The sequence below is a fragment of the Ovis canadensis genome, chromosome 3 (assembly GCF_042477335.2).
Source record: "Ovis canadensis isolate MfBH-ARS-UI-01 breed Bighorn chromosome 3, ARS-UI_OviCan_v2, whole genome shotgun sequence".
NCBI lineage: Eukaryota > Metazoa > Chordata > Mammalia > Artiodactyla > Bovidae > Ovis > Ovis canadensis.
In genome coordinates, this window is record NC_091247.1 from 224,093,759 (window position 1) to 224,120,926 (window position 27,168).

The 27,168-nt window shown below is 58.8% G+C and overlaps 1 protein-coding gene and 1 non-coding gene across 2 annotated transcripts; both read right to left on the bottom strand.

Moving 5' to 3' along the window:
- On the bottom strand, positions 1 to 27,168 carry RANGAP1 (Ran GTPase activating protein 1). The gene is made up of 16 exons (XM_069581658.1): positions 26,867 to 27,168; positions 24,220 to 24,369; positions 19,425 to 19,552; positions 16,723 to 16,782; positions 14,343 to 14,522; positions 12,193 to 12,327; positions 10,062 to 10,220; positions 8,963 to 9,076; positions 8,456 to 8,555; positions 8,291 to 8,375; positions 6,893 to 7,073; positions 5,752 to 5,871; positions 4,175 to 4,277; positions 3,113 to 3,201; positions 2,738 to 2,859; positions 1 to 985 (listed from the first exon to the last, which is right to left on the bottom strand). The coding sequence occupies exons 2-16, from the start codon at positions 24,329 to 24,331 to the stop codon at positions 916 to 918; spliced, it is 1,758 nt and encodes a 585-aa protein (XP_069437759.1). The 5' UTR covers positions 24,332 to 24,369; positions 26,867 to 27,168; the 3' UTR covers positions 1 to 915.
- TRNAG-UCC (transfer RNA glycine (anticodon UCC)) lies at positions 23,748 to 23,820 on the bottom strand. Its single transcript has one exon. It is a non-coding gene; the product is annotated as a tRNA-Gly (tRNA).

Genomic DNA, 27,168 nt, shown 5'->3' on the forward strand with positions numbered 1-27,168 from the left:
TTCACTGCTGCCACACTTTATTTGTGAAGCCCTGGGCACAGCCCAGACACACACAGAGCACATGGGGAAAGCACGGAGTGCTGCAGGGCCCCTTCAGCCCGGCCCAGCCCCAACCTGGCCCCGGCGCCAGGCCCGCAGGCCCCAGCAGGCCCTGTCCCTGCCTGCGCTGCTGGAGAACAGGTGTGGGCCTGCCCAGACCCCCACCTCTCCGCCGGGGCTCCTAGGCCGCGCCCAGACACTTCAGCGGCCCGCACGCGGCGCAGAGCCAGCACTGCCCAGGCGAGTCCAGCTCCCAGACCCTCGTGCGTGCCCCCGGCTTCCCTTCCCACCCACGCAGTGTGGCTGGACCCCCACACCCAGTCTTGCCCTCTGCCAGCCCCACCCCGTGGCCCCAGAGCGGTCCCGGCCCCGCAGGCTGAGGGGCCGCACAGAGCAGGGTGGATGGGAGGGCAGGGTGGCCAGAGGAGCCAGGCCTGGCGACAGGAAGCAGAGCAGCCCTGAGCGAGCAGCCCCAGGCAGGACAGGACACACCTGGGCAGCAGCGCCCCAGGCCTGGTGCGGCCCGCACCGGGGGCAAGGAAGGCAGGCTGGGGGACAGCCGCTGGGGCCTGGCGCCTGCGCAGAGAGCAGAGCGTCCTCAGACGCGGCAGCTTTAATGGCACAGCAACCTGCAGCCCTGGCGCCTGGAGGCCATCAGCTCCGCTCCAGCGGGAACAGGGCGAATCCGGCAAGGAGACATGAGAAACTCATACCCCGACCAGAAGCACACGCCTGCACGTATGCCACACCGACACACACACTCGGGGGACACGACACGCGAGACAAAGCCCGTCCCTGCCGCTGGCCACAGTCCTTCAGCTGAGTCCCTTCCCGAGTCATGGTCCAGGCGAGGGGCGGGCAAGGCCAGCTGGGCATCTAGACCTTGTACAGCGTCTGCAGGAGATTGTGACGGGCGAAGGAGCAGGATTCCAGGGCGCCGTTGGGCCTGCGGGGAGAGAAGGATCAGCGGGCAGGCCCCTTTGGACCCAGGAAGCTCTGGCTGCGCGGCGCCAGCTTCCCAGCTGTGACGCTACCCAGAACACACACCATACTCGGGTTTTCTAACTTTCACGATGACTCTGCAATGGGGACGTCAGCTCCTGCCTTTACAGGTAGGGGTAGGGGAGGCACCCGAGGCCACACAGCCCCGAGCTGGGAACCTGGCCTCCTCTCCGCCAGACAGGCTCTCCCGGGCTTCTCCAGTGGGCACAGGGCCAGGGAGCCTCCCTCAGCCACTGGTCCCTGTGAGCGACTGGACCATGGGAGTCCCAGCTGGGCCCCTGAGAGCCACAGGTAACCAGCGAGATCATCAGTTTACTGCCGAGAAAGAAACTAGTGAGGTGCTCAGGGGGACAGGGAACCTGGGGAGCAGCCAGGACCGAAAGCCACGGACGCCTTGCCTGGTGCAGGCTGGGCCTGGACCCCAGAGCCCTGGGCTGGAGCTGAGGGAAGGGAGCACACATGACCCCCACAGTCACCTGTCAGGCCCGAGCCCCCCTCTTCTGATGTGGATACGTTGAGGCCTGCACTGGAGGGCAGGCAACAAGCCAGGAGGAGGCAGTCTGTCACTGACCAGCGGGCGAGGGTGTCTTCTAGGGGTTCGGGGTCCATGCCCAGCCCAAGGGCCAGAACAGAGGCAACAGTCCCAACCAAGGCCTGGAAGGACACGGGCAGCCGGGGGTGGCGGCTGGGGACACTCTGGACAGCCTGCGGCAGCGGCTCCTGCAGCGGGGACAGGTGCGGGGAGCGCACACCTTGGGCTGGTGGGGGGCCGGCTGTGGTCCGCATGAGACCACGCCTGGGGCTCGGAGTTGCCCTGGGCTTCGGCAGAGGAGCAGCTGCAGCGCAAGGGGAGGTCTGGGGTGAGGCAGGGGGTAGAGGGGCGGTTTGTGGTGGCAGGGGCAGGCAGACATAGCGAGGGCGTCAGGCCAGACCACGGAGGTAGCCGAGATGCCAAGCGGCAGGGGCCAAGGCACCAACTGGGTCCTGGGGGCTGGTGGGTGCTCCTCGCCCCACCCACGCAGGCCACCCCACATACTCCCTCACAAGCTCTAAGCGCCCGACTGATGCCGGGGGCCCACTGATGTCACGTGTCCCCTAAGGCGGGGGCCCCTCCTTTCTCCTTGGACCCTCCCACGTTCCCCCAAGGTCCTGGCTTCACCAGAAGTGTGGTGGTCAGAGCCTCGGAGACAGCCTCACCCATGCCTCAGTTTGGCAGATGGGGAGACTGAGGCCTGGGGAAGCAGGGGCTCGGCTACGGGCCACACGGGGCCTCAGTGAGGGCAGGGACAGACCTCCCACCCCACCATACCCCTGCTGGGCCCTGAGGTCTGGAGGCTACTTGTTCCTCGACTGTGACCAGCACCCTACCAGGCCCAGGACCTCCAGGACAAGGCCCCCTTGGCCTGGGCTGCTGAGGGAACAGACACAGGACTGCTCCCCGGATGCTGCCGGGCACGGAGCCCGGGTTGGCAGCAAGACGTGGGCAGAGCCCCTCTGACCCGGTGTTCACTGCCTTGTCTGCAAGACGGGGCCACTACCGTGTTCCCACTCTCAGGGAAGATACTGTGCCTGAGCCGTGTCCTCAGCTGGCCAGGTCTAGTGAGATTCAAACACAGATGCCGAGAGCCTGGGAGGCCTGCGTGGCCAGGCCGGGGACATGGACACTGGCCGCGAGGGCCGGCGGGGGCACACTCACTTGGTCATGAACGCCAGCAGCAGGGGGGCGAGGGCCTTGGGGAAGTAGTCCTGCTGCACCACGTGGGTCAGCGCCATCAGGGGGCCGTACAGGTTGGCGACGGCCTTGATCTTGTCTTCACTCTGCGAGACAGATGCACAGCAGAAGGCTGGGTGCGTGTCAAGGTCACCTGGGGCACGCCAGGTCTCCCCGACCCAGCCCCTGCTGAGAGAGCCCCACGGCCAAGGTCAAGCTGAATCCCACATCCCATCACAAAGGCCGAGCCTGCTTAAGCAGACCCAGGCCTGGGGACTGGCCGAGCGGCCCCAGCAGGACTCGAGGTGCCGGATGTTAGGCTGCAACCCCCCCGCCTGGGCCACGTTCCTTCTGGCGCACCTTGAGCAGCCCCATGTGGATAAGCAGCCGGGTGAGGAACGCATTGGAGTTGAAGGCAGACGAGCTGAAGGCCTTCTTCATCAAAGCATCTGCAAGGCAGAAGCAGTCGAAAGGACTCAGGTCATGTGGCCCCCGGGCACAGAGGCTGGCCCTGCCTCCTGTCACGTCAGGAGGTGGACGTGGGGTGGGCATGGCCGCAGCAGCCGGAGGGCGGGCACAGCCAGCACCAGGGGAAGGGCTCAGCCCCCTCCCGCCCCCACAGGGACGCCTGGGCCTGGCCTGGCCTCAGGTGGAACGCGTGTGGGCAGAGATGAGGTGAGGCAGGTCACCCTGGGGCGGTTTCAGCTGGTCTCTGGAGGTGGGGGGTTGGGGAATGGATGGCGGAGCAGGAGGAGGTGTGGCCAAGGCCCTGCAGGGACCCCATGAGCCTCTGCTTCTGTGCTGGGAAACACAGAATTCTGGCAACTTGTCCCCACAAATGCCCCAGGAGGGGCGGGGCTGGGCCCTCAGGGAGCAGACACAAGAGACCCCTGCCTGGCCCCTCCCAGCCTCCCCTCCCCCAGCCCACCAAGCGTCACCCAGTTCTCCAATCGCTTCCAGCCTGTCCTCCCCTCCCTGCCTGGCCCAACCTGGCAGCTCAAACACTGGCAAGGTGGAAGGTGAGAGGTGCTGTGAGGAAAGGAACTGAGAGGCTGGGGTGGCAAGCGAGGGTCTCAACAGAACCAGAGACCCTCGGAAGCCTGGGGAAGGCCTGGGGACCTGCGGGTGGAGGGGACGGTGTGTGCAGCAGCTCGGAGGCGGGCACAGGGTTCAGCTCTCATCACCCCTCCTTGGAGAGGTCTGACCTTCCTGCAGAGGGCGCCACCTGGCCCGAGTTCTCACCGTATAGAACTGTATGGCTTTGGGAAGGGCCTCAGGCTCCCCATCTGCAAAAAACAGAGAGGCGAGCACCCGGCCCGAACTACGGCGAGAACCCGACGGAGAACAGATGGGAGGGCAGCGCTCTGAGCCAAGCCTGGGGCAGCGAAGAGGCCGCAGCTGTCCGGGCCGCCCCGCACGCACCTACTGCGTCCTGCACAGCCGTCCGCACCGAGGCTTCGTCCTTGAACACGGAGGACACTTTCAGGAAGGCAGAGACCACCTTCTCCGGGTCAGACGTGTCAGTCTGAGGACACAGGAGACAACGGCTGGTCACCAGGGACCTTGGCAGACGCGGGCACCTGCCTATGGCTAGAGGAGGCCTTGGCAGGACACGGGCCTTTGCTCGGCAGGGACGCGCTGTCCCCCCAGAGCCGGCAAGGGCCCGGCCACCACAGGTGTGCAGCACCCACGGAGAGTGTACACGCTAAAAACCACTGTCTCCAGGGACCCCCTCTTGCAGTCTAACCCAACGAAATAATCCAGCATGCAAACGATGTTCATACGAAAGGAAACCTGCCTCAGCTTAACCGACAACAGAGGAAAAGCGGAAATACTGGCAATCCACAGAAACTGTGGATGGTTTAAGTGCTACATCTGTTCACTGACATAAAGGGCGTGAGAAGAGTCGTACTGACACAGAAAACAATGAATGGTGTTCAGTGAGAGTCTGGCCGCATGAAGGTCTGCATCACATAAATCTCATTTACCATGGGGGAAAAACAGATTACAGGAAAAAAAATGACAGAAGAACATAAGAGGCAATAAAAAGCCAAAATATCCAGCCAACTCTGCGAGTGGCCCCTTTTATTTCTTCTAGACACACCTCAGAGATACTGTGGGCTTGGTTCCAGACCACAGCAATAAAGCAGATACTGCAGTAAAGCCAGTCACGTGAACTTTGGGTCTCCCTGTGTGTTCATCTATGAAGTGTGCAGTAGCATCACGTCTAAAAAAGCACGTACATTAACTCAAAAACACGTTCTTACTAGAATATGCTGTTATCTGAGCCTTCAGAAAGTCATGATCTTTTGTCAGTGGAAGGTATGAAACACTGTGAGAAATACCAAAATGGGACAGAGACACCGAGCGAGCAAACGCGGCTGCAACCACAGCATCAACAGACTTGCTCACCACAGCTGCCACGGACTTCCATTTGTGTAAAAAAAACACAAACATGCAGCCTCAGCTTTCTCATCTGTCAAATGACAGTAGAAGGGTCTACATTCCGAGGTGCCAAGAAGGTTGAATAAAATCATGTCAAGTGCTCAGAACGGGGGGGCAGACAGGCACTGTGCGCTGCTGAGCTCAGGGGGCTCGGTAATCATCTCAGCAAGAACGAGTCACACCCCAACAACGAACAAGTGAGTAGCCTGGGACCTGCTCGGGGGCCCGGGGCAGGAGAGCCGTTCTAGAAGCAGCTGGTCCTACCGGACGTGCAGAGGGAAGCCTAACCGTGTGCTCCCATGACAGTCCTGCGAAAATTCCCAAACCCCAGTTATCCCTGAGACGCCCCAGGCCTACCCTTCCTCGCGGCCCAAATTGTGTCCACAGCGTGCGCAGACCTGTGCCAGCGCTGGTCACGCTCATTACACGAGTGTGCATTAGATATGGCACTTGGCAGCCCCGCCCCCGCCCAAACCCCGAGCTGCGCCGGAACCTCTGCTCTGGCAGCTCTAGCAGCCGAGGCTCGAGCGGGCTGGCTTCAGTGGTGCTATTACCTGCTGGGCTATCAGCACGGAGCTCTTGGGCCCGAGGCGCAGCAGCTTCTCCGGGGAGGGGAAGGCCAGGAAGGTGGAGACGTCTGCGGGAGGCGGGGAGGACAGGACAGGAGCTGGTTCCTGGGGGGCAGGCAGCACAGGTGGCTCTGGAGAGGTCCACGTCCAGACTCTTCGCCCCGAAGGATGCCCCTCACTCGGGCCGCTCAAGGCTCAGAGTCCAGAATTTCCCCCAATTCCCCAAGGGTGAGGGGCCTGCAGAGGCTGCCCCTGGTCAGCTCTTCACACAGGAGCCTCTGGGGTGTGGGCAAGCACTTCCTTCAGACTCCAAGAGCCTGGTGCGGCCAAGGGGATCCTTGGGATGACATGAGATACTGCAGAAATGACTCCAGGGCTCAAGGGGCCCCGCCAGGAGCTACTGTCTTAGCTGGGATGACCATTGCCGGCGGGCACCAGAGGTGCCTGGCCATCACAATGGACAGTAGGCCACACTCAACATAGCACGGCCCTCTGTGCCCAGCCCAAAGTCCCCTAGAAGCTTTACCTGGGAAGCTGAGAGAACAGACATGCCTCCTGGCCGGGAAAGGGACACCAAGTATCCAAGCTGGGTCACAACCCGGCCACCATCTCCAGAATGGGGACCATCCCTAGTGGTCACCAAGATGGGGAGGAAAACGAATTTCCATTTTTGCCTGTTTTTTACCTTACTCTTTTAGAAACACTTATATGCCTCCAGCACAACTGAAAACCCAGGTATGACTTTACAGTTGGCCTCTGTGTCTGAGGTTCTACACCCACAGATTCAACCAACGGCAGATCACAGAGCCGTGCTGCAGTTCAGTTACTGCAGACATCCACACAGAAGTGGGCTCGTGCAGGGCACACCCATGCTGTTCAGCAGTCTACTGCACGCCACGCAGCAGCACCGTACGTGTGGATAACTTATAAATGAACAGACACGTCCGTACTGGGGTTAAGGACAGACAAATGCAGCTGCACTGGGGTGATTTCCTCTTTTCCACATGGAAGCGCACAGGCAGAACGAGTCTGCAGTCCTGTGACCAAGACACCCCCACCCCCACCTCCCGGGGGAGCGGTCTCAGGACCCCAGGGCCCGGGCGGGGCTCTGGCCTGCAGGACTCACCCCGCTGCTCGGGCCCTGGCCCTTCCTTGAAGGCGTGTTCGACTCCTCGCCCTGCTCTTCCTGCTGTGGCTCCTCTTCCTCCTCCTCCTCATCCTCCTCCTCCTCCTCTTCTCCTTCCTCCTCCTCCTCCTCCTCCTCCTCCTCGTCATCCTCATCCTCGTCATCCTCACCCTCATCATCACTGCAAAGGGAGGTCTGGCTGAAGCAGACCCCTCCCTGCCCAGTGGCCCACGTTGGCCCCAAGAACCCACAGACCCCAGCCGGGCAGGAGCTGGGCAGGGAGGGCCGGGGAGCAGCTGTCCCAGACTGGGGACCTGAGAGTCACCTGGAGGCCCATCCCACAGGGACACCTGCACTGCATCTTGTCCTTGTCCCAAAGAACCCGCAGTCTCACGGGGGAGACGGAGGACAGGAAGCACTCTGTCACAGCTGGGGCCCAGGGCCAGGTGGGAACACTGCCCAGGCTGAGATGCCCAGGACGGTGCCACCCATGTCTTGCTGACCATGGAAACTATGGTCAAGGCGGAGCGAGGGGGCCGCCCTGCCTCTGATGAAGCCTGTTCCACTTCGCCCGGACTGGGGGGCCCCTCGTGGCCTAGGGCTTCTAGATCACTCGATTATCACTGTCTCATGCCTTGGTCCCTCGCCCACGGCAACAAGGCCTCATGAGTCAGAAACCTTGACTGTCTCGCTGTCGAGCCCCTAATGCCCAGCACGGTGCCCGGCACACCACAGGGACTCCCCCCATGTTTTCTGAATGAATAAAGGGAGGAACCAAGAGTCCGGGGCCCCTCAGGGCCCACCCTTCCTGGCCTAGGTCCTGCAGCAGCGCGGGGCCTGGTCCTGGTGGGATGCGACGGAGGGCCTGGCACAGGAATGATGCCGTCTAGAGATCAGAGAGGCAGGCGGAGGCGGGTGCTGACTGCCGAGCCAGCTCCCGTCCAGACGGAGGAGGCAGCCCCCCGCCCCTCGAACCCAGAAGACCCCCGCTCCTGCATCAACCTCTGCCTTCTCCAGTCGACCTCCAAGCCTGGTCTCAGGAACAACCTGGGCCCATCCCACGGCCACTGCACCCCACATCACTGCTGCCCCGCGCAGCATCACCTCAGATCGAAGCACGTCCCTTGAGAGGCCTCCCCGACCCTCCTGCTCAATAAGGTGACTACTCTCAGCCTCTCTATGTCCCTGTGATATTTACACGCGATCACTCAATTATCATTGTCTCATTCCTTGATCCCTCGCCCACGGCAACAAGGCCTCAAGAGTCAGAAACCTTGACTGTCTCGCTGTCGATCCCCTAATGCCCAGCACGGTGCCTGGCACACCACAGGGACTCCACCCATGTTTTCTGAATGAATAAAGGGAGGAACGAAGAGTCCGGGGCCCCAGACCCCCCACCTGAGGGACGCCAGCACCGCGGCCATGTTGAAGCCTTCCAGCACTTCCTGCAGCTGCTCACAGCCTTCTTCTCCCAGCATGTTGCCTGCTCGCGGGGAGGGGCCGGGGGTCAGCACGGGGTGGGGCCCACCGAGCAGGCTGGGGCCGAGGCCACCCCCCTCCTACCATTGAGGTCCAGTTTCTCCAGTTCCGTCTTGTCTGCCACGGCCTCAGCAACGGACAGAGCAGCCTCTCTCTTGATCTCACCGAATGACAAGTTCAGCTCCTAAAAGATAAGGGGAAGGGGTAGAGGCAGGCAGACACAGGAGCCAGGAGACAGGGGGACCAGGAGACACGGGGGTCAGGAGCCTCCACTTCCCCAGGTGAGGGTTTGAGGCAGACTCTGTCCGGCCAGATAGAACATCGCCACAACAAAAGGAATGCTATTCACCCAACGACTCCCACTAAACCGAAACGACCCGAGTCACTCTTCTCTTTGAAAAGTCAGAAACCCTACCTCGGAGGGGTGAAGAGACTTGCAGAGCCACCGGGGGAGGAGGAGGGGGAAGGGCCGGGCTATGAAGCCAGGCCCACCTGCCTTGACAGGCCTGAACCCTGCTCCCCGCACAGCTGTCACCCTGAGCACAGGGGAGCCTGGACCCCGGAGGGAGGAGGCAGGGGGTCGGACAGCACCTTCAGCTTCGGCAGGCCCCCGCGGATGGCATCTGCGATGGCGACGGCGCCCTTGGAACGCACCAGGCAGTCCCCGAAGTTGATCACCTCCACCTGCCGCAAGGTCTTCAGCGTCTGGAGGAGGAGGTGGGGGCCCAGGGTGAGGCCCTCGAGCCGGCGTCACACCCCATCGCAGCCTGTCGCTCTGCACCCAGTCCAGCTGCCTCATCAGCTCTTCCCGTGTCCCCCGGGAGGCCTCCCGGCCTCTGGCTAAGCCCCCTCCAGGGCTCCCTATCGCTCACGGGAAGTCTCAAGGAGTCAGCAAGGCCCCCTCCACCGCCAGCCCTCAGACACACCTTGACCCCTGGCCTGTCACACCAGGCCTAATGGAGCAAGGGTCACTCCCGTCTCTGGCCTGCCCACGGGCTGCTGACCCCTTTGCCCAAAACACCCCTCCTGCCCTCCCTATCCATACAAAGTTCACTTGTCCTGGAGAACTTGGCCACAAGGTGGCCTCTTTCAGGAAGCCTGCCCTGCGTCTGGCTGGAACTCCCTGTGTGCTCCCCAACACTTGTGAGCGTCTTTAAGATCCCACAGCAGGCCTGCCAGACTCCTTTGGGGTCGTGCAGGCCTCTGAGGTTGACGGGAGCAGCGGCGTTCCCACCCAGTGGCCCCGACGCCTAGCAGCCACTGCTCGCGGCTGAGTGGCTCCTTCCTTCCCTCCTCGCCCTTGGGGCTCCTTGAAGGCAGAGTCTCGGACTCATCTCTGTGTGGCCTGCACTTGGCCTGCACTAGACAGGGGCTCAATAAACAGCTGAGGAAAGAATAGACAAGAAGCAGCCTCTATGTGGCCTCTGAGAACAAAATCAGCACCAACAGCTGCGGCCGCATGGAGGCCGCTCAGGATGGGGCAGCGCAGACACACAGAGCTGCCCCCAGAGCCCAGGCCCCCTGGTGACAGTTGCCCCGTCCAGGACATGCGCATGTGGCCGAAGCCACAGGATACACATGAGGTGGGCGGGCCGGGGGGAGAGCAGCCATCGGCCGACGGGTGCACAGAAAAGACAGCCACCAGTCCTGGTTCCCGTGGCCCACTTCGGCCCTGCTGCACCTCTCTCACCTTGGCCATGGCCACGGCGCCCTTCTCGGTGAAGGTGTTGTCGTTCAGGTTGATGACTCGCAGCAAGGGGTTGATGGCGAAGGCTTGGGCCAGGGCAGTGACGCCGGGGTGGTTGATGCCGTTCTGGGGCATGTGGACCTCCTCCAGAGTCCCGATGATCTGCCGGGGGCAGGAAGGAGAGCAGTGGGCCCCGAGGTGTGGGGCGGGGCCAGGGGATACCCCGCGGGCAAGAGGGCAGTACCACCCACCAGGCATGGGAGGGGCTTGTCTGTCGGGGAACAACCACACCTGATCCTCTCGTCTCACGAGGGAGACCTACCTGGGATTAGGACCATCACCAGACAGATGACTGAGATCAGAGGGGCTAAGTCACTGGCCCAGGGCCACAGCTCTGAGCACTGGCGTCTCTGTCTGGCACCTCTGCACTGCAGGGACCCTGGGCTCTGGCCTGCAGTCAGCCCAGGCCCTGCTCTGTATAATGCAGAGCCGCTTGGCCTTTCTTCATGGGGATCCTGCTGCCTTATTTACAGAGTACGAGTGGCAGCCCACGTTCTGCATCCTTTTCTGGGAGTGAGGGGGCTTCCTGAACCTAGCGAACCCCCTCATTCCAGTCTTCCCTACCTCCTTTTCTCTGCCTGGAACACTCTGTCTCCTCCTTTTGCTGGCATTTTCTTGACAGGCTGATCCTCATGTGTTCAACAGCTCTCATTTTGGATGCCTCCTCCCCCAGGAAGAGTTCCTGGATTACCCTACCCCAACCCCCACCCCCAGCACAACCCAGCACTCTTCCTCTCTGCCCCCAGAGTGCCTCATCCTTGCCCTCTCACAGTGTTCATCCCTCTGAAGTGTCAAAGCCACCTTTCTGTCTGCATCCCAACGGCCCCCAAGATCTCAAGGAGAGGCCCACGACCCAGTCTCCAACACCACCCTGGAGGGGCTGAGGACAGGCCTGGCCTAACTCTGTACCCAGGCACCTTGTCGGCTCTGGGTGCCCAGCACAGCATGGGGATTCACAAATGAACACAGGCAGCCCAACTGAGGCACATTCCAAGTCAGGGCTCTTAATATTTTCTGTGCCACGGACCATCGGGCAACCTGGTAAAGCCCCAGGGCTCCCCTTCTGGATGTTTTTAAATTTTAAGCTAACTTATACAGACTAACAAATCAATTCAACTGGAAGACAAGTATCAAAACATTTAGAAAACTGCCTAAATGTCTGCTGTAGTCATACACATACCTCTTAATAAGACCTTGGTGTACCATTAACCTTAATGTATGAGAAACAAATAACTCTGTCTATCCACAACTGCTATCATTTGACATGAAGATACCTGTGATTTCTCCTGGTAACAAAGCCACAAGAATTTCTGAAGCTGAAGTTTACTGTCCACATTCACCATGGAAGGTAAATGCTGCATTTTATTAGCTCTGGTAGTGAAACAATCATGCAATATCCCCCTGGCCGCGTTCAAAGCCTTCCTGAGCTCTATTCACAGACCAGTGGGGTCCCACAGCGTGCATGCTTGGTCATGTCCAACTCTATGCAACACCACGGACCATAGCCCACCAGGCTCCTCTGTCCGTGGGATTTTCCAGGCAAGAATATTGGCGCGGGTTGCCATTTCCTACTCGAGGGGATCTTCCTGACCCAGGGATCGAACCCAGTCTCCTGTGTCTCCTGCATTAGAAGGCAGACTCTCTACCACTGAGCCGCCGGGGAAGTCCACGGAGCTGACCTAGACGCCCTGCCCTGAAGGACGCCTGAGAGCGCCCGCTCCAGCTGCTGCTCCTGCCCTCCTCCCGGGCTCATGGGCCAGCTTCACGGGCTCCATCCCAGCACCCTCCTCACTGGAGCCAGAGACTGCGACCCCACAGGCCGGGGCCAGCACTCAGGCTGCTCTGGCACTGCCGCTCGTTCCCCAGCCTGGCAGGTCACAAACAGCACTGATGACTCACCCCAGAAGGCGGATCACGCCACCTTTCAGACCTGAGTGATGAGGATCCTGTCCCGAGAGGGTGAGCTAGCAGCCTCGGAGGGGGAGGCGAGCCGCCCGAGGTCTCTTGGCCAAGTTCTAGCGTCCGCCGGCCATGCTCAGCCTGCCCCAGGGCAGGGAGGGCAGAAACCACTCACCCCGAAAGCTTCTGCCAAGGCGGTGGCTCCGTCATTCTCCAGACGGTTTCTGCCGGCCACGAAGACCTTCAGTGCCAGCGGCTTGCCTTGGGCACTGGACTTCCGATGGCACTCGGTCAGAGCTGCTGCCAGGATCTGGGGAAGGCAGGAGGCCCTGGTTTCCAACGTGCCGCACCAGCCACATCCCGGGTGGATGCGGGACGACAAACGGCCCAGCAGCAAGCCCCTCAGCTGGGCCCAGCAATTTGCAGGAACACGGGCTGTGACATCCACCTCTGTGTCCGCCTGTCCCGTCAGCCTGTGGGGCTTAGCCCCATGGTAGGGACGGGGAGAGGGAGACATCAACACCGAGTCATGTGGGCAAGGGGCTTCATGGTCGGCCCACTTTAGCGCCACGACCCTCTGTCAGGTGGGCACCATAACTCCCACACTCTGGCTGAAGGAACTTCGGCTCAGAAAGAGACAGAAACTTTCCCGCAGATACCACACAAGCAGCACACCCTGGACGGAACCCGAACCTTCTGGCATCTCCTCCACGCTCCGCAAGGCCTCAGGGGAGCCAGCCAAGAGGGCAGGGCTCACCCCACCATGACCCAGCTGACACCCGCCCAGGCTCCGACCAGCCATGCAGCGGGGGCTCAGCTGCTGGGAGTAAAAACCTAAAACCGGGTTTGCCCTGACCCTGGGGTGGTGCCAGGAGGCGGCCTCTATCTAGTGACACCAACAGAGCGAGAGGTCACAAATACCAGTCGGCTGGTGGGTTGGAAGTGGAGAGACCGCAGTATAGAGAATAGAAATGGCTCTCGGGCAGCGCAGCAGCAGAGACGCTCACACACACCTGCCAGGCCCTGAGCGCTCCCGGCCAAGATGCTTTCACACCTCATTCAACCTCAAAACCAGCCGGGAGACAGAAGGTATTAGCCTTGCTCTACAATGAGGCACGGGGTCAGTGTGGCTGCACACAGCTCTACTCTGGGGCACATACAGGACCCGGGACACCGCCAGCTTGACCCCGCGACGGCGGGGGTCGGGCGTGTGCTCAGGTCAGAGCCCGGCGACTCTTGCTACAGGCCAGCCTGAGGGATCTGCAGAGGCGGCTCTACTCCGGGTGGGGCTGGACTGGTCTCCTGTGGTGAGGCAAACACTGTTGCCTTAACACACAGCTTACTGCCCCTAGACCAGAGGCGTGCGGGCTGAGACGGTCCAGCATGAGCTGCCCACCCTCCCGTGGGGCAGGAGGCGATAGGCCATGTGCAGGGCAGGCCACCTCAAGCACACACAGGCGTCTCCAGCTGCTCTGACTGGCCACGGGGATGCTGGTTCAAATCCCACATCTGGCCCATGCTAGCTACATCATCTGAGGCACTCAACCCAAGAGCTCTAAGCTCAAGTGCCGTTACCTGAAAAGGCAGGGACAGTGTCACCCACCTCTCAGTAAGCGGGGAGAATTATGGTGGCACACCTTCAAAGAGAAGACGTCCCTGTTTGCTGTCAGTTCCTAAGTCCTGGCCCCCTGTTCTTTTTGGTCAGACGGTGAGGGAAGGAGAATGGGAATGCAGACCGGCACTTGGCCCTTCTAGAAGCTGGGCCAGAAGCAGCCAGAATGGGCCAAGAAGAGAATAATCAAGACTGGCCTCCCCGGCCCATCTGCCCTGGCCAGCCTCGTTGCTGGCAGGACAGGGGAGGCACCCTGGGCAAGGCTCTGACCAGGGACAGAGGTGAGCTGTGCCCGGACCTCCCTGAGTGGCCCCTCGCTCTGGGTCCCTCCGCCACTGCACACGCCAGGCCTCACGTGGCTCTGGCAGCTGTTCCGAGGGCACAGCTGGTCTGGTGATGCCCAAACCCTGTGCTCTGCAGAGCCAGCAGGTTGGAGCACGTCTGCAGTACTGCCTGTGGGTTGCCAAGGCAACACAGAACTGAGGATGGTTGCTTGGCAACCCCACCCTCACAGATCCATCTCCTCTCCCCACTGGCCATAGGCTGCTGCCTTTGAGGCCTCTGTCCTTTGAAGAGAAAAACAAGAGGCGAACCATCCCAGACGGTGGGTGGCCAAGGGCACATACTCCAGGCGGATGCAGACGTAGCAGGGGACCAGGCAGGGAGGAAGGCGGAAGACACAGGGATGTGGGGGAGGGAGTGGCCGCACCCACCTTGCCACCACCGATGCCCATGCCGCAGTTGTTGAGCTTGAGTTCGTGCAGCGTGAAGCAGGCGGAGCTCTTGAGCAGGGCCTCGAAGCCTCGCACACCGTCAGGCCCGAAGGCGTTGTCACTCAGGTCCAGCTCCACCAGCTGGGCCCCGGCCGTGATGAGTCCCTCCCCGAGAGAGATCTGGGCACAGAAGAGCTCGTGTTAGTTTCACAGACAGGGACCAGGTGCTACTTCTGTGCCAGGCCCTTCCTGCCCTCGGGGGGCATCTGGCAGGTGGGGACCTGGCAGAGACACAGACCGTTTCAGTACAGAGCTGACCATGTTACATCGGACTGAAAACCCTGCGGTCATTCGGGAAAGCTTCCTGCAGGAGGCCACATCTGAGCTCAGTCTGGATGAGCAGCAGCCAATCACGGAATATGAGGAAGTTCCAGCCAGCAGTAAACCCAGGAGCAGAGGGACACAGCACGAAGCAGCAAGCTGTGTGTCTGGGGACAAGCCTCGACGAGAGGTGGGGGTCAACTTAGGCAGGCGCCAGGCCAAGAACTGTGAACTGGGGCCTGAGCGCAGTGGGCTTGGAGGCACGTGAAGGGTACAGAAGACAGGGCCCCAGACCTGGGGAGGGCAGACGGACAGGCGGAGGGAGGCTGGAGGCTGAGTCCCACCCGGGGTGTGAGACAGGGATCCAGGCAACAGGAGCGGCTGCGGGGGCCAGTGTGATGACAGGTGGTAGAGGGGAAACTGAGACTCGGCAGGGTTCTCACAGAGGGAGGGGGGACCTGCAGAGACGGGTTCACTGGACAGGGAGGGGAGGAAGAACCACCAATGCCCCAGGGTTTCCAGTGGTGACTGAGCACCCGGGGTGGGTGCCCCTTTCCCTGCCTCAGCTCAGGACCAGATGTGGCCAGAAGGCACTGAGCTCTCCCGGAACCTGCCAGGCTGGGACACCAAAGTTCCCCAGGACAAGCGGGTGGGGCGAGGTGGCTCTGCCAGGGCTGGGCATGGAGGGGGCAGGGGTTCAAGGTGGCAGGCATGGGGAATACACTGCCCTTGATCCAGCGATGGACAGGGCAGCTGAGGCAGTTTCCACGGCCCCCAACCCCAGATCGACAACGAAGGGCCATTCTCTGGCTCCCCCATTACCCCGCTGAAGAAAGCCCAGCCCCAGTGATCGGGCTGCAACTGACCTCAGCCCTTAGGCAGTCAGAGGCTCAAGCCCTCCCTCTACACCACTCCACCCTTCCTGCATTTCACGCCATTCCCTGACCCCAAATTCGTATTCCTGTTTCTGAGACTTGCTCTCACCGTAAGTTTAATATGGAAATCATGCCTTCTGCAGAACTTGAGAAGATTAAAGGCTAAAATGTAGGTAAGACAACAGCGCAGAGGCGCCCAGCCAGGATCTAGCCAGTCAGTCTCCTTCAACTTTTCTAACTCAAAATCCTCCTGCACACACTCACATCAATTCATTTAACCTGCGCTCTGAATCCTCGCCGCCCCTGGTTCCTGTCCACCCTTGGGGGCTAGCATCCAGCTTGAGCAACTCTGCTGGGGCTCCATCAACCTCCCACCCAGGGAGCCCGCCCTCCAGCTTCCCCGTGGGGACAGCTGTCCCATCCTGGATGGCCCTTAACTGTCTGTTGGACAGAAGTACTTTAGAGATGAAGCTAGTGCTGGCATCTTAGGAGGCCCGGTGCTGGCTGATCGGAGGCCTGAGAAGATAGGACCGGAACCTTGCCGAGAGCACCATGCTGGGAGGCCTCACTGGGAGGCTGCCAGCCCCGCCCCCTCCCCTTGAGCCCCAGGAAAGCCACGTTGGGTCCTGTGACCCTCCAGTGCCTCCCACACATGCACACAGGCTGGGAGCGCCACCCAAGCCAAGCTGAGCCCCAGGAATGGGGAAATGGAAAACAGGCAGAGAGAAGGCACCCATGATGAGAACCAAAGCAGAAAGAGTGGCATTGGAGAAAGGGAGGGGCCGGAGGAAGACAGGGCGGCCTATGTGCAGAGTCAAGTCGAGAGGGACCTCAGGATGCAGAGAAGGAGGGGCTGGGATGAGGGGATAATCATCTGGGGAGGAGACCCACGCTGCTTGTAGGCGAAATCTCTGAGCTCAGGTCTCTGCTGCACTTCCTGTCACTGGGCCGCCCAGTCTCCCAGGGACCCTGAGTCCTCACTTTGGCTCCCCATCACCGCGTGCACTGCCACCTGCTTGTCAGGACACAGACAGCGACTGTGCTCGCCCGCTGCCTGGGCACAATCTCGGCCACCCCCAGGGCACTCTCAGCCTCCACAAAGAGGAGGCTGTGAGGGAAAGCCCTGGGAGGCGCTAAAGGGGTCCCTGCGGCCCAGGTCGCAGGCAGAGGTCGCCTTCACTCACCAGGGCGGGGGGGATCTCCGACCGCAGCCTCCCCGTGAACATGTCGCTCCAGTGGCATCGCTTTGGAAGAAAAAAGAAAGTTAGCCAAAACCCCTGGAGGTGGCCTTCAGACAGCTCCTCACCCCCATGGACTTGGGACCAGCTGTGATGGACACTGACAGGACCTGGAAGCCCCAGACGAAAGGACCATGGGGATCAGCAGCAGTGTCAGGAAAACCCTCCATCTGTCCAACCCTCTGGTTTTCAGAGAAAAAAGTAATCAGGCTGAGAGGGAGGGGACTGGCCCCTGGCCCCCCAGCAAGGCAAGCGGAAGGACCAGGACCAAGACCCCAGACTCCTGGCCCAGTGCTCCTTCCCAGTCCAATTTTCCCCCATGGTGTGGGCCATAGCAACACGGGACGTGATCTTGGAGAGTGGAGGAATGGAAACGAGATAATATAGAACCCAGCAGTGAAGAAATTACTCTTTTCAACCCTCCTTACCACCTCCAGAAGACAGGTTTGGTTTGGGGTTGGTGAGTCTCACCCATGCCCCCACTTCCAGCTCATCTGCCTTTTTAACAAAGGGAGAGAAGGCTTCAGGTTCAGACCCTTTACACGGCAGCGACCTCGAACTAGAATTTAATGACACTGATTTCCTTTGCAGTAAGGGATGTGATTTTCCAGTTACAGAAGAAATAGCGTTTGCTTTTAAATTACTTCCAAGTGAGCTGATTTAAAGGCCATACCAGTTAAATATCACAAAAGCAGTGGCCACGTGGCTGGGTCACATACCATGCTGGGGAGCAGAGTTGAGGCTCCCAGCACACAGCCCTAACTCTAACGCTAGCTCTGTGTCCACTTAAAATATCACCTCTGGCAGCTCTCACCTTTCCTGGCCAACCCTCAGAAAAATGGACACAGGAGAAGCAACTCTCCCCTGAAACCCAGGCCTTAACACGTGTGAACCAGACCCAGCATTAAGTACTAAAGAAGCTGATGCTGGCAAAACTCTCGCATCCTCCACTAAAGCAAATCACTGACACCCCTGCAGACATTCTACACCTGTACGCAGGTGTGTGGGGTCAGAACCGGCAGCTCCAGACTAAGCACCTCCCTACAGACAGTGTTCTCATCCAGAGGCTTCCCCAACCCAGCTCTGACGGGCTGAGGCCAGGGGCTCTAGGGCACGCGGCTGCCTTCGAGTCCTGGCTCAGCTGACCCAGGCCTGCCACTCCCTGACTGAGCTCCAGCATCTTATCTCTGAAACAGGCTTCAGGCCTCACTCATCTCCACGCGGGCAGTGCAGCAGTTGAGAGGCTGGGGTACTGTCTGGGCTGGGTAAGCCTGGGTCACCCTTCGCTCACCTGGCAAGACCTAACGTCTGAGGCGCTACCAGAGTGGAGCTACCATCTTATCTCGCCTCAGCGCTATGCCCAGAAGGGCACCGGGCTCACGGGCACCTCTGCCCCGGCCGCTGCTCCAACACCCTCAGCTTCTTCCTGCAGAGGCAAGCTTGCAACTCTGCGGCGAGGTGAGTCAAGGCCCTGGGTCTGCACAGGGGGATGCAGAACAGGCCCTGCTCCCACAGCGCAAGCGCTCTCGCTCCAGCCGGCCTGTGGTCACCATGGCAACCACCCACGGAGGAAAAACTCCTCTGCATCAAGGAGCCCAGATGCCATGCAAGGCCAGGCAGTGTAGCCTGCAGCCAACGGATGCCTAGGCTCAGCTGCAAGCACGTCTCCTCTGTTCCTGTCCTTCAGGGATCACCCGGGAGAGCAGAGTTCTTCACAGAAAAACGTCCCAGCTCATGCACAGGCAAAGGACAGGCCCTGGGCAGGAGAGCAGAAGCAGCCCTGCCTTGGCTGTCTATTAAACCTAACCGTGATCCTCCTGAGGACACGAACATCAGGGGCCACGCCGTTGACCAGCTCGGGGCCCTCCGCTTCCTCTCTCGGCCCTGGCCTTGTCTGCCTTCCCATTCAGAAAGCCCTCGGGGCCACGGAACGTGTGCTGGACTTGAAAATGTGAGCACAGCTCAGCCTCTGACCAGCAGCAGGTTCTGGGGAGGCTGATTCAGCCGCTCTGAGGCCTCAGTTCCCTTGACTCACAAGATGGAGACACAGCTTTATGATGGCACTTCTCTCTCAGAGCATGCTGAAGGACCAGCATTCAGAGGAACTCGCTGACAAACACCAAAACAGAAGAATCTCTGGGTTGGCTAAGGAAGGGCACTGCTTGCGTCTAACCTTCGAGAAAGGACCAGCCATTCGGCTGTGAGAAGGGCAGCTAGAAGGCCCCCAGTGAGCAGCCTTCCAACCGCCAGAACCTGAGCTGAAGGGTGGGCCATTTCTGCCCCAAACCTGCCTCCTCCGAGGGGCAGTCTTTGCTGAGGAGTCTTTGCCGAGGCTGGACTGAGCATCTGTCAGAACAGCTCCCAGACCTGCGACACCAGCTGCAGGCTCTCTCCAGCTCTGCTCTTTCCTTTTTCCCTTTCTCACGTGACCCGGTAAACCTCTTATCCTCCTGACACCTTCTCCGGGTCTGTGACCGCTGGGCTCTAGCAGACACATCACACGGGCAGAGGGGCCCCGGCCAGCGCTGTGCCCTGAGGTGACCACCCCAGGGCCCAGGAGGGACTGGACACAGGCACCTGCCCGGGGGGTGGTGTGTGAGCAGAGGCCTGTCCCCAACCAGGATGGGCCTGCTCGCCCCCGACCTCACCTTCAGCTCCGACTTCTTCTCCAAGGCCTTGGCGATAACCCTGGCTGCCTCCACGCCCACCGTGTTGCCCTCCAGGCGCAGGGCCTCTAAGCCGTCAAAGTCTTCAATCTCCTTAATCACGTCTTTGGCTGCCCGGGGACCAAAAAAATCAGAATCTCAGACTTCTGGAGTCCTGGGCCACAGATGCAGGAGCTGAGGCCCAGCAACCACCTCGTCCCTCACGACTGCCAGGGCTACGGTGTGCCTCCTGGGTGCCAGGCCCGGCTCACCAGGGGCTCAGACAGGCTCACAGCACAGCAGGCACGTGGCTATGCGGGCAGTTCCTCTGTAGTTGTTAGCAGTTAGTCGCTCAGTCGTGTCTGACTCTTTGAGACCCCATGGACTGTGCCCCGCCAGGCTCCCCTGTCCATAGGATTCTCCAGGCAAAAATACTTGAGTGGGCAGCCATTCCCTTCTCCAGAGGATCTTCCCAACACAGGAATCAAACCCGGGTCTCCTGCACTGTAGGCAGATTCTTTACCATCTGAGTTACAATTCCTCTGTAATGAGTGTTAAAACAAGTCATGTATGCAAGGCTTGGGAACCAAGGGAAAAGAGGAACTGACCGGTGTGGGTGAAGAAGGTGCTCAGGGCACCCTGCTGGCGGTGTGGGTGGAGCCTGCCAAGAAGGGGAGAACCCCAGCAGGGCAGGGAGGCAGCACACAGGCATCTAGGGTGAGGGACTCGGGCTGGCGTGTGCATCAGAGCGCTGCTTTATTGTGATGAAAAATCCCATACACTCTAAATGCCAATCAACAAAGGGCAGGTTAACTCACTGGGGCATGTGATATAAATAGTCACACTGATGTCACTATGAATGGCAACAGAGGTGTTTACCTGACTTGAAAAATAATCATCTTACAGTGATAAGTGGAAAATGAGGTTATCCAATGCTGTTTGGTCTTATAAAACGTATGAAAACACACACACACAGACACACACACACAGACACACACACACACAGAGACAAACACACACAGACACACACACATAGACACACGCACATGCACACACGCGCACACGCACACACACACGTTAAAGCAGTTATCTCCAGGTGGTGGGATTCTGGTTCAATCTGTGTTTTTCCAGCATCTGTTCAATGTACTCTCAATGTGTCTGGTTAGAAAGCAGCTTTTTAAGTATCTGTAATTATGACCCCAATTACTTAAAAAAAAAAGAGGAACTCAACTATATGTAAAATGCATCAAAATTAACAGTAGTTACGCCCCTGGGCTGTGTTACAATGAAGATAGCTTCCCCCCTTCTCTCAGTGCTTCTGTATGCTACAATGAGCACGTATTAATTTCACAATCTGAAAAAACCACGCAGGTTACATGAAAGACAAACCTAGTCTGGCTGGCACAGGATGGATTGGGGTAACATGGTGGGGAAGAGACGGAGAGGAATGTGAGAAAGAGGGGAACACGACCTTCTAGGCTACAACAACCACAGAAGGGTTGTCAGAAAGTCTGTGATATGCTGGGACTTCCCTGGTGGTCCAGTGGTTAAGAAATTCCCAATGCAGGGGGCCTGGGTTCGATCCCTGGTCGGGGAACTAGATCCCACAGGCTACAGCTACAACGAAGACCCGGTGCAGCCCAACAAACAGTTTTAAAAGAGGAAGTTCGTGACCTGCAGCCTCTAAGGGGCTCCCTGAGAAGCTGTCAGAATCGGGGGAGAGATGCGCCTGTCTTCCTCCTCTTCCCCCTCCCGCCCCCCGCCAACAGTAGCACCTCCTCAGAAACCCTTGCTACCTCCAGCCAGGTCAGTTTTTCCTTCGGCCCTGTCGTGCAGTATGCTGGATCTTAGCTGGGATGGACTGTGTGGAGTCCTATCCACTGGACTGCCAGGGAGGTCCCTGAATGGATACTTGATCATTATACAGAGATTTTATTAATACCAGCTTCCTCACTGGGTCATCGGTTTGTGAAAAAAGGGCCTTTCCTCTTCTCACTTTGCCTCTGCTCACTGCCACCACATCTCCTAAGGTTGTCACTGACAGGTCTGGTCTCGTTGAGTGACCTGAAGTAAGTGCGTGCCTACGAAGGTCACACAGCTTGAGAGTAGTGACCAGCATTCATTTTATGACGAGAAAGGCTAGACAGGTACGAGCCTCCCATTTCCTAGGAAGGTACGCTGGGGCTTCAAAGAATGAAGCCACTCTGCCCAGGAGTTCAGGGGAAATGGCAAAACTGAGCTGCAGACTGGTTTTCCCAAAATGAACGTATGTGCTGCTCCCCAAAGCCTTGCTTCTGTGCACAAGCATAGACTTCACACAGGGGGACCTCGGCAGAGAAACCCCCGAAGCCCTTTCCCCCTTTGGAGCTGCGACTCCAGAGCGCCAGGTGTCCAGGCCACTTCTGCAGCTGGCACTCAGGGGCAGGGCTGGCGTGGCCTCTCAGCCCTTTGGAAGACCTGCTCCAACAGGGCATCCCCCTAACATCCAGGGAACGGCCGGCTCACCAGGAGGGAAGATGGCTGCTCACGGGAATGCTTACACTGTCCTCAGCGAGGCGAGAGATGCCAGGGCCCCAGGGGGAGCCGAGTATGTGACACAGGTACGGAAACCGGAAAGCACTGTGCTTGCCGTGAGCTTAGCCAGGGAGCCACAGAGTGAGCATGCAAGGGCGAGCGCCCAAATGGAAAGGGCAGGGACGGGAGAGGGTGGGCTCGCAGCAGGGTCGCCTCTCACTTGACCGGCAACCCAGAGTTACTTTACACAGAACTCAAAAACAGGCCAGGGGTGGGCCCCAGCTGGCCCTGACTAACCACCAACTGTCACCAGGCTGTATGGAAGGGGTTTCTCTTTTCAGCCTCGACTGCCTCACAAAGGAACAAGTCCCAGGGCTCTGCTACATAAGGCAGCAAGGCCTTACTTTGGTCCTTACATGACTCAGTGAGGAGAGACAAGGACCTAGTTCTTTGTTTTCCAATTTTGGGGGCCTAGTTCTAATCAATGGCCTCATGGCCTTCCCTGGACCTCACCTGCTCACTCCCAGCCAAGACAGAGGCCCTTTCTGGGCTCACGATCAGGCCACCAGGGCCCTTGATACAGCACTCAAGGGCCTCTGCCCAGGGCTCCTTCTGGGATTCTGACTTCTTTTCTCTCAAGCCCACCTGCGTGTCCCAGCTCCTGACCCAATCACATGGTTCTCCTGCCTGCGGTGCCCACTCTCATTCAAGTGTCTGCTCATCCTCGGGGACTTTCAGAGCCCTCCTAAGCCTCTCCCTAAGTGGAAAACAAGTGATCCCTTCCCCAACCTTACTTCCCAGAGCTCTTCCATGTCTCTGAGAGTGTGTTTCATCCCTCTCCTGTTGGCTGTCTGAGGACCTCACTCCTACTCCAGGTCAGGAGCTCCTCAGAGGCTCGGGCTCTAAGCTGCCCATCCCTGGTGACCACCAAAGCGGGAGGCGGCACGTCCAGCCTGAGCCAATGAAGTGGTTATGTGCATCGATTTACCTGAATTTTCTTCCCAGCTCCACTGCTTAGAGCTGGGCCTTAGGAAAGTCCTATCACGACCCTTCCTAGGCCTCAACTTCCCAATTTTCAAAATGGGGTGAAACCTACCTCCAGACCTTTTCGGGGGGGATAAATGGAGACACTCTTTGTACAGCACTGAAGACTACCTGACCCAGTGTTAACGACCAGCATTTAATAGCAAATTCACGTTTACTGAGCTGGGCTGAATGTACACTGAGACACGTCAGACCAGGGACTCTGCTGTACCTCTGACGGAATCCTGGCTCTGCTATTCAGGGCTACAGCAGCTTCAGTAAGTTACTGAAGACTCCCGAGTTCTTTACTCTTTACTCATTAAATGGCAACATGTTTACCTCCCTTCCCCAGGGATGATGTAAGGATCAAAAGTGATAAAGCACAGGGAGGAACTCTAAAGGTTAAGGCCCTACAGAGATGTTAGGAATGTGCAAGGACTCAAGCGGTCTCTGACCTGGAGGATGGGAGCCAGCCTGCCTATACACCAGGACAACCAGGCAAGTCCAGACCAGTTTCTCTGGTTGGGCCGGAACCTCAAGAGGCCCCAACACAGGCGCCTTCACTTCCAGACGCCTGGGATTCGGGGTGGATCCGTGCCAGCCATACTCAGGCCACGGAAGCAGACAGGGTCTGCATTCTGCTTCTAGGTCTGTCCGGTCCGGATGCCTGTTCACAGAGAGGCACATCCATCCCTCCCCCAGGGGCATTCACTGCATGGACTAGACTCCCAAGAAGGCCCAGTGTCTCTCTTTTTTTTGGCCTGCACTGCACAGCATGTGGGATCTTAGTTCCCTGACCAGGGATTGAACCTATGGCCCCTGCAGTGGAAGTGCAGAGTCTTAACCACTGGACTGTCAGGGAAACCCCTGGATTGTCCTTTCATGCAGCCTCACTGCTCTCGGGGGTGCAGTGCTCAGAACCTTCCCGCTCTCAGGAAGGCAACGACTATTCCCAGACCAGCTCTGGATCATGTGGTGAATGTAGGGGTGATCTAAAGTAAGAAATCAGGGCTGGATCCTGAGACTGCAGCTCACCATGGTCCCTCACTGCCGACCATTCCCCCAAAAAGGCCCTTCCCATCTGCCGGCCTAAAGCCACCGGCAGGGATGCCCACCACGTGCTCGTGGACAAAACATCTTCAAGCCTCACTGGGCTAGGACGAGTGTGATCATGAAGCTAACCGGGCCTGACAAGTGGGACGAGGAGGCGCTCTCTCGCTTGTTCCCTGTCCCTCCAGAGCCAGTCCACACGGAGACTCACCATCATCCGCAGTGTTGAGTTTGAGGCTCTTGCCCTTGAAACTCAGCTGTCCCCCGGCCACCTGGGTCTTGGCAAGCGTCTCTGCTAGCTTGGCAATATCTTCAGAGGCCATGGTGGCTGCGTTGGTGGGCTCCCCTGGAAATCTGCAGACTGAAGAGGTCAAAGTGCATTAAGAGAGAGGATCTCTGGGCATCTCCAGGTTGGGGAGGGCCGGGGAGGACCATTTCAGCTGCCTGATCCCACCCCCCAGGATAAGGAAATCCCAAGCGCTAAACCACTGGGAGAAATAAAAACAACACTGAGCAAGAAAGAGTTCTAAAAGGGCAAAGGTTTCAACCTCTGCAGAGTTACTGTCCCACTACAGGCCCTCCTCTGCCCAACTGCCCCAGGCAGGGTGCCAAGCAGAGCCATGTGAGTTGACCACTGGGTCCCCAGGGAACGGCAGTCAAGTCCCAGTCTGACGGCTATGAAGAGTCTCCCCAGAGCACACACCTGCCTGATCATGTTGGGCGCTCTCTGTTTGAGGGTCCCATTCCTCAAACAGGACATGGATGGCTATGGGATCCAGGTTATCCATCCCAAAGAATGCCCCACTGCCCTCACTGGCATGACTCTGGGGATGGGGCACAGGGCACAGCCTACTGCACAGCTGGTTTCAACCGTGGCCAGGAGACTGGGCAGCCCATGGCGGCCAGACCTCAGGGGTTCCTAGGCGACCAGAGGTCTCTACATCACAATAGCCACCATCACAATAGACTGAGGACAGAGTTGTTGAGAAAAAGGAGCTTCCAGCCTGCAGTTCAGCAGACTGGCAGAAAGGATCACTACATTTCCCCAAAGAGGAATGGGTGATCAGGAAGAACAAGGTTATTTAGTGTCTCAGGCAGTGATAAGAAAAAAAAAAAAAAAACACACACAGGAAAAGGGGTAAGAAACTTTGCTGTTTTCCTTTTTTTCTTGGGGGGGGGGAATGGATTTAATCTAAAATAAGAGTGGTGGTTGTTGTTCAGTCGTTTAGTCGTGTCCAACTGTTTGCAACCCCATGGACTGGAGCACACCAGGGTTCCCTGTCCTTCACCGTCTCCTGCAGCTTACTCAAACTCATGTCCATTGAGTCGGTGACGCCATCCAACCATCTTGTCCTCTGTCGTTCCCTTCTCCTGCCTTCAATATTTCCCAGCATCGGGGTCTTTTCCAAGGAGTCAGTTCTTCACATCAGGTGGCCAAAGTACTGGGGCTTCAGCTTCAGCCCTTCCAATGAATATTCAGGACTGATTTCCTTTAGGATTGACTAGTTTGATCTCCTTGCAATCCAAGAGGACTCTCAAGAGTCTTAAAGAAGGTATTATCAAGAAAGAAACAAAGACTTGAAGGATATTGGGGACTGACCCATGCAGATATCTGGGGGAAGAACATTCTTGCAAAGGCTCTTGTGGGTGAAGTGGGGGTCAGAGGAAGTGCAAGGAGGCCAGTGGGGCTGGAACACAGAGAGGGAAGGAGAAAAGAGGTAAGAGATAAAGAGAATTAACAAGAGGCCCCAGTCACAAAGGCCAGTTTAAGAACTAAAGCTTTTACTCTGAATGACAAAGGGAGCCACTGGAGGGTTTCTAGCAGAAGAGGGACTGTGATGTGAGTTATGTTCTGACAGGATCACTCTATCTGCTGCGTGAGGCTGGGAATCTCAAAGCTGCTTCAAGAATGAACGAGGGGATGAAACTGAACATAAAATAGCCTGACAACACCACCACCCCACTCCTTGTAATTCTGGTTTGGGACAATTTAAGGCTAGAAAAACGGTGGTGAGGCGTCCAGATGAAATAGGAACACAGAACTTCTCAGCTGGAAGAGAAGTCCAGTACGAACGTACAGACGTAAACACACACACACACACACACCCATAGAGAAGTCCAGTACCTACGTGTACACACACACACACACCCCCATAGAGAAGTCCAGTACCTACGTGTACACACACACACACACACACACACACCCATCCTATCCACTATAAAGACTAGGCAACACACACACCACTCACTATAAAGTCTAGGCAACTGGACCACAGAGAGATGAACTGACTGGTCCAAGGTCTGCAAAGGGCCAGCGGCGAAGTAAACGCAAAAATCTCCTCTCCCTCCCGAGCAGGAGCCTGGCACATTTGCCTCCGTGCACATCCACCACTCCTGCCCAGCGTCGGCAGTGACTCACGCGGGTCCCCGGGGCTGCGGCGGCACCAGCCCAGGTCCTCGGCGGGTGTGGGCCTCTTGCGAGGCGGCGGCGGGAGAGCGATGCGCGAGTTCGGGACGCCAATGACAGGCGGGGCCGCACCAGAGCCCCATCCGGGATCCCAGGCGGACGTTCACCGCCCTTGGATTGACACCGACGCGAACAGGGGACGCCGCTGCCGGCTGGGCGAGCCGGGTGGGCCTGACGCCCTCTCTTAAGCTTCAGCCTCGCCGCTTGGGAAAAGGGACAGCGCCCCAACTCCCACCCGGCTCGGCGCTCGGCGGTCGAGGGCACAGGGGATGAAAACGGAGGGGGGCACGCAGAAAGCGCCACACCTTCCTCGCCCGGTTCCAGCGCCGCGCCACCCCCGCCTGCATCCCCGGGCAGGTGACAAGGAAAGGAAAGGGATCCCCGACCCTACCGTACACAGGCTGCGCCGCCGCGTGGGGCGACCGGAGTGCGCGCGTGCGTCCGGCGGGCGCGGACGGATTTAGGGTCCGGGTCAGGTCAGGTCGGGTCAGATCGGGGTCGCCGCCTCCGGTCCGGCGCTCCCGATGCTCAGCCCCACCGGTAGACGTCCGTCAGCTTTGTCCAACCGCTTCTCTCCGCTCGCACCTCCGACACCACCTGCTCCCCGCACGGCGGCGGATGATGGCGGAGGGAGGTGGATTTTGAAAGCCGGCAGTTTCTTTCCTTCGATTTGATTTGTCGGAGGCCCGGCCC

Coding starts and splice junctions, on each gene's coding strand:
- RANGAP1 (XM_069581658.1), bottom strand. CDS start 24,331: ATGGCCTCTGAAGATATTGCCAAGCTAGCAGAGACGCTTGCCAAGACC. Junction 3,202..4,174: donor GGCTGTGCAGGACGCAGTAG/GTGCGTGCGGGG, acceptor TCTGCCTTGCAG/ATGCTTTGATGAAGAAGGCC. Junction 2,860..3,112: donor TCCACATGGGGCTGCTCAAG/GTGCGCCAGAAG, acceptor TCTGTCTCGCAG/AGTGAAGACAAGATCAAGGC.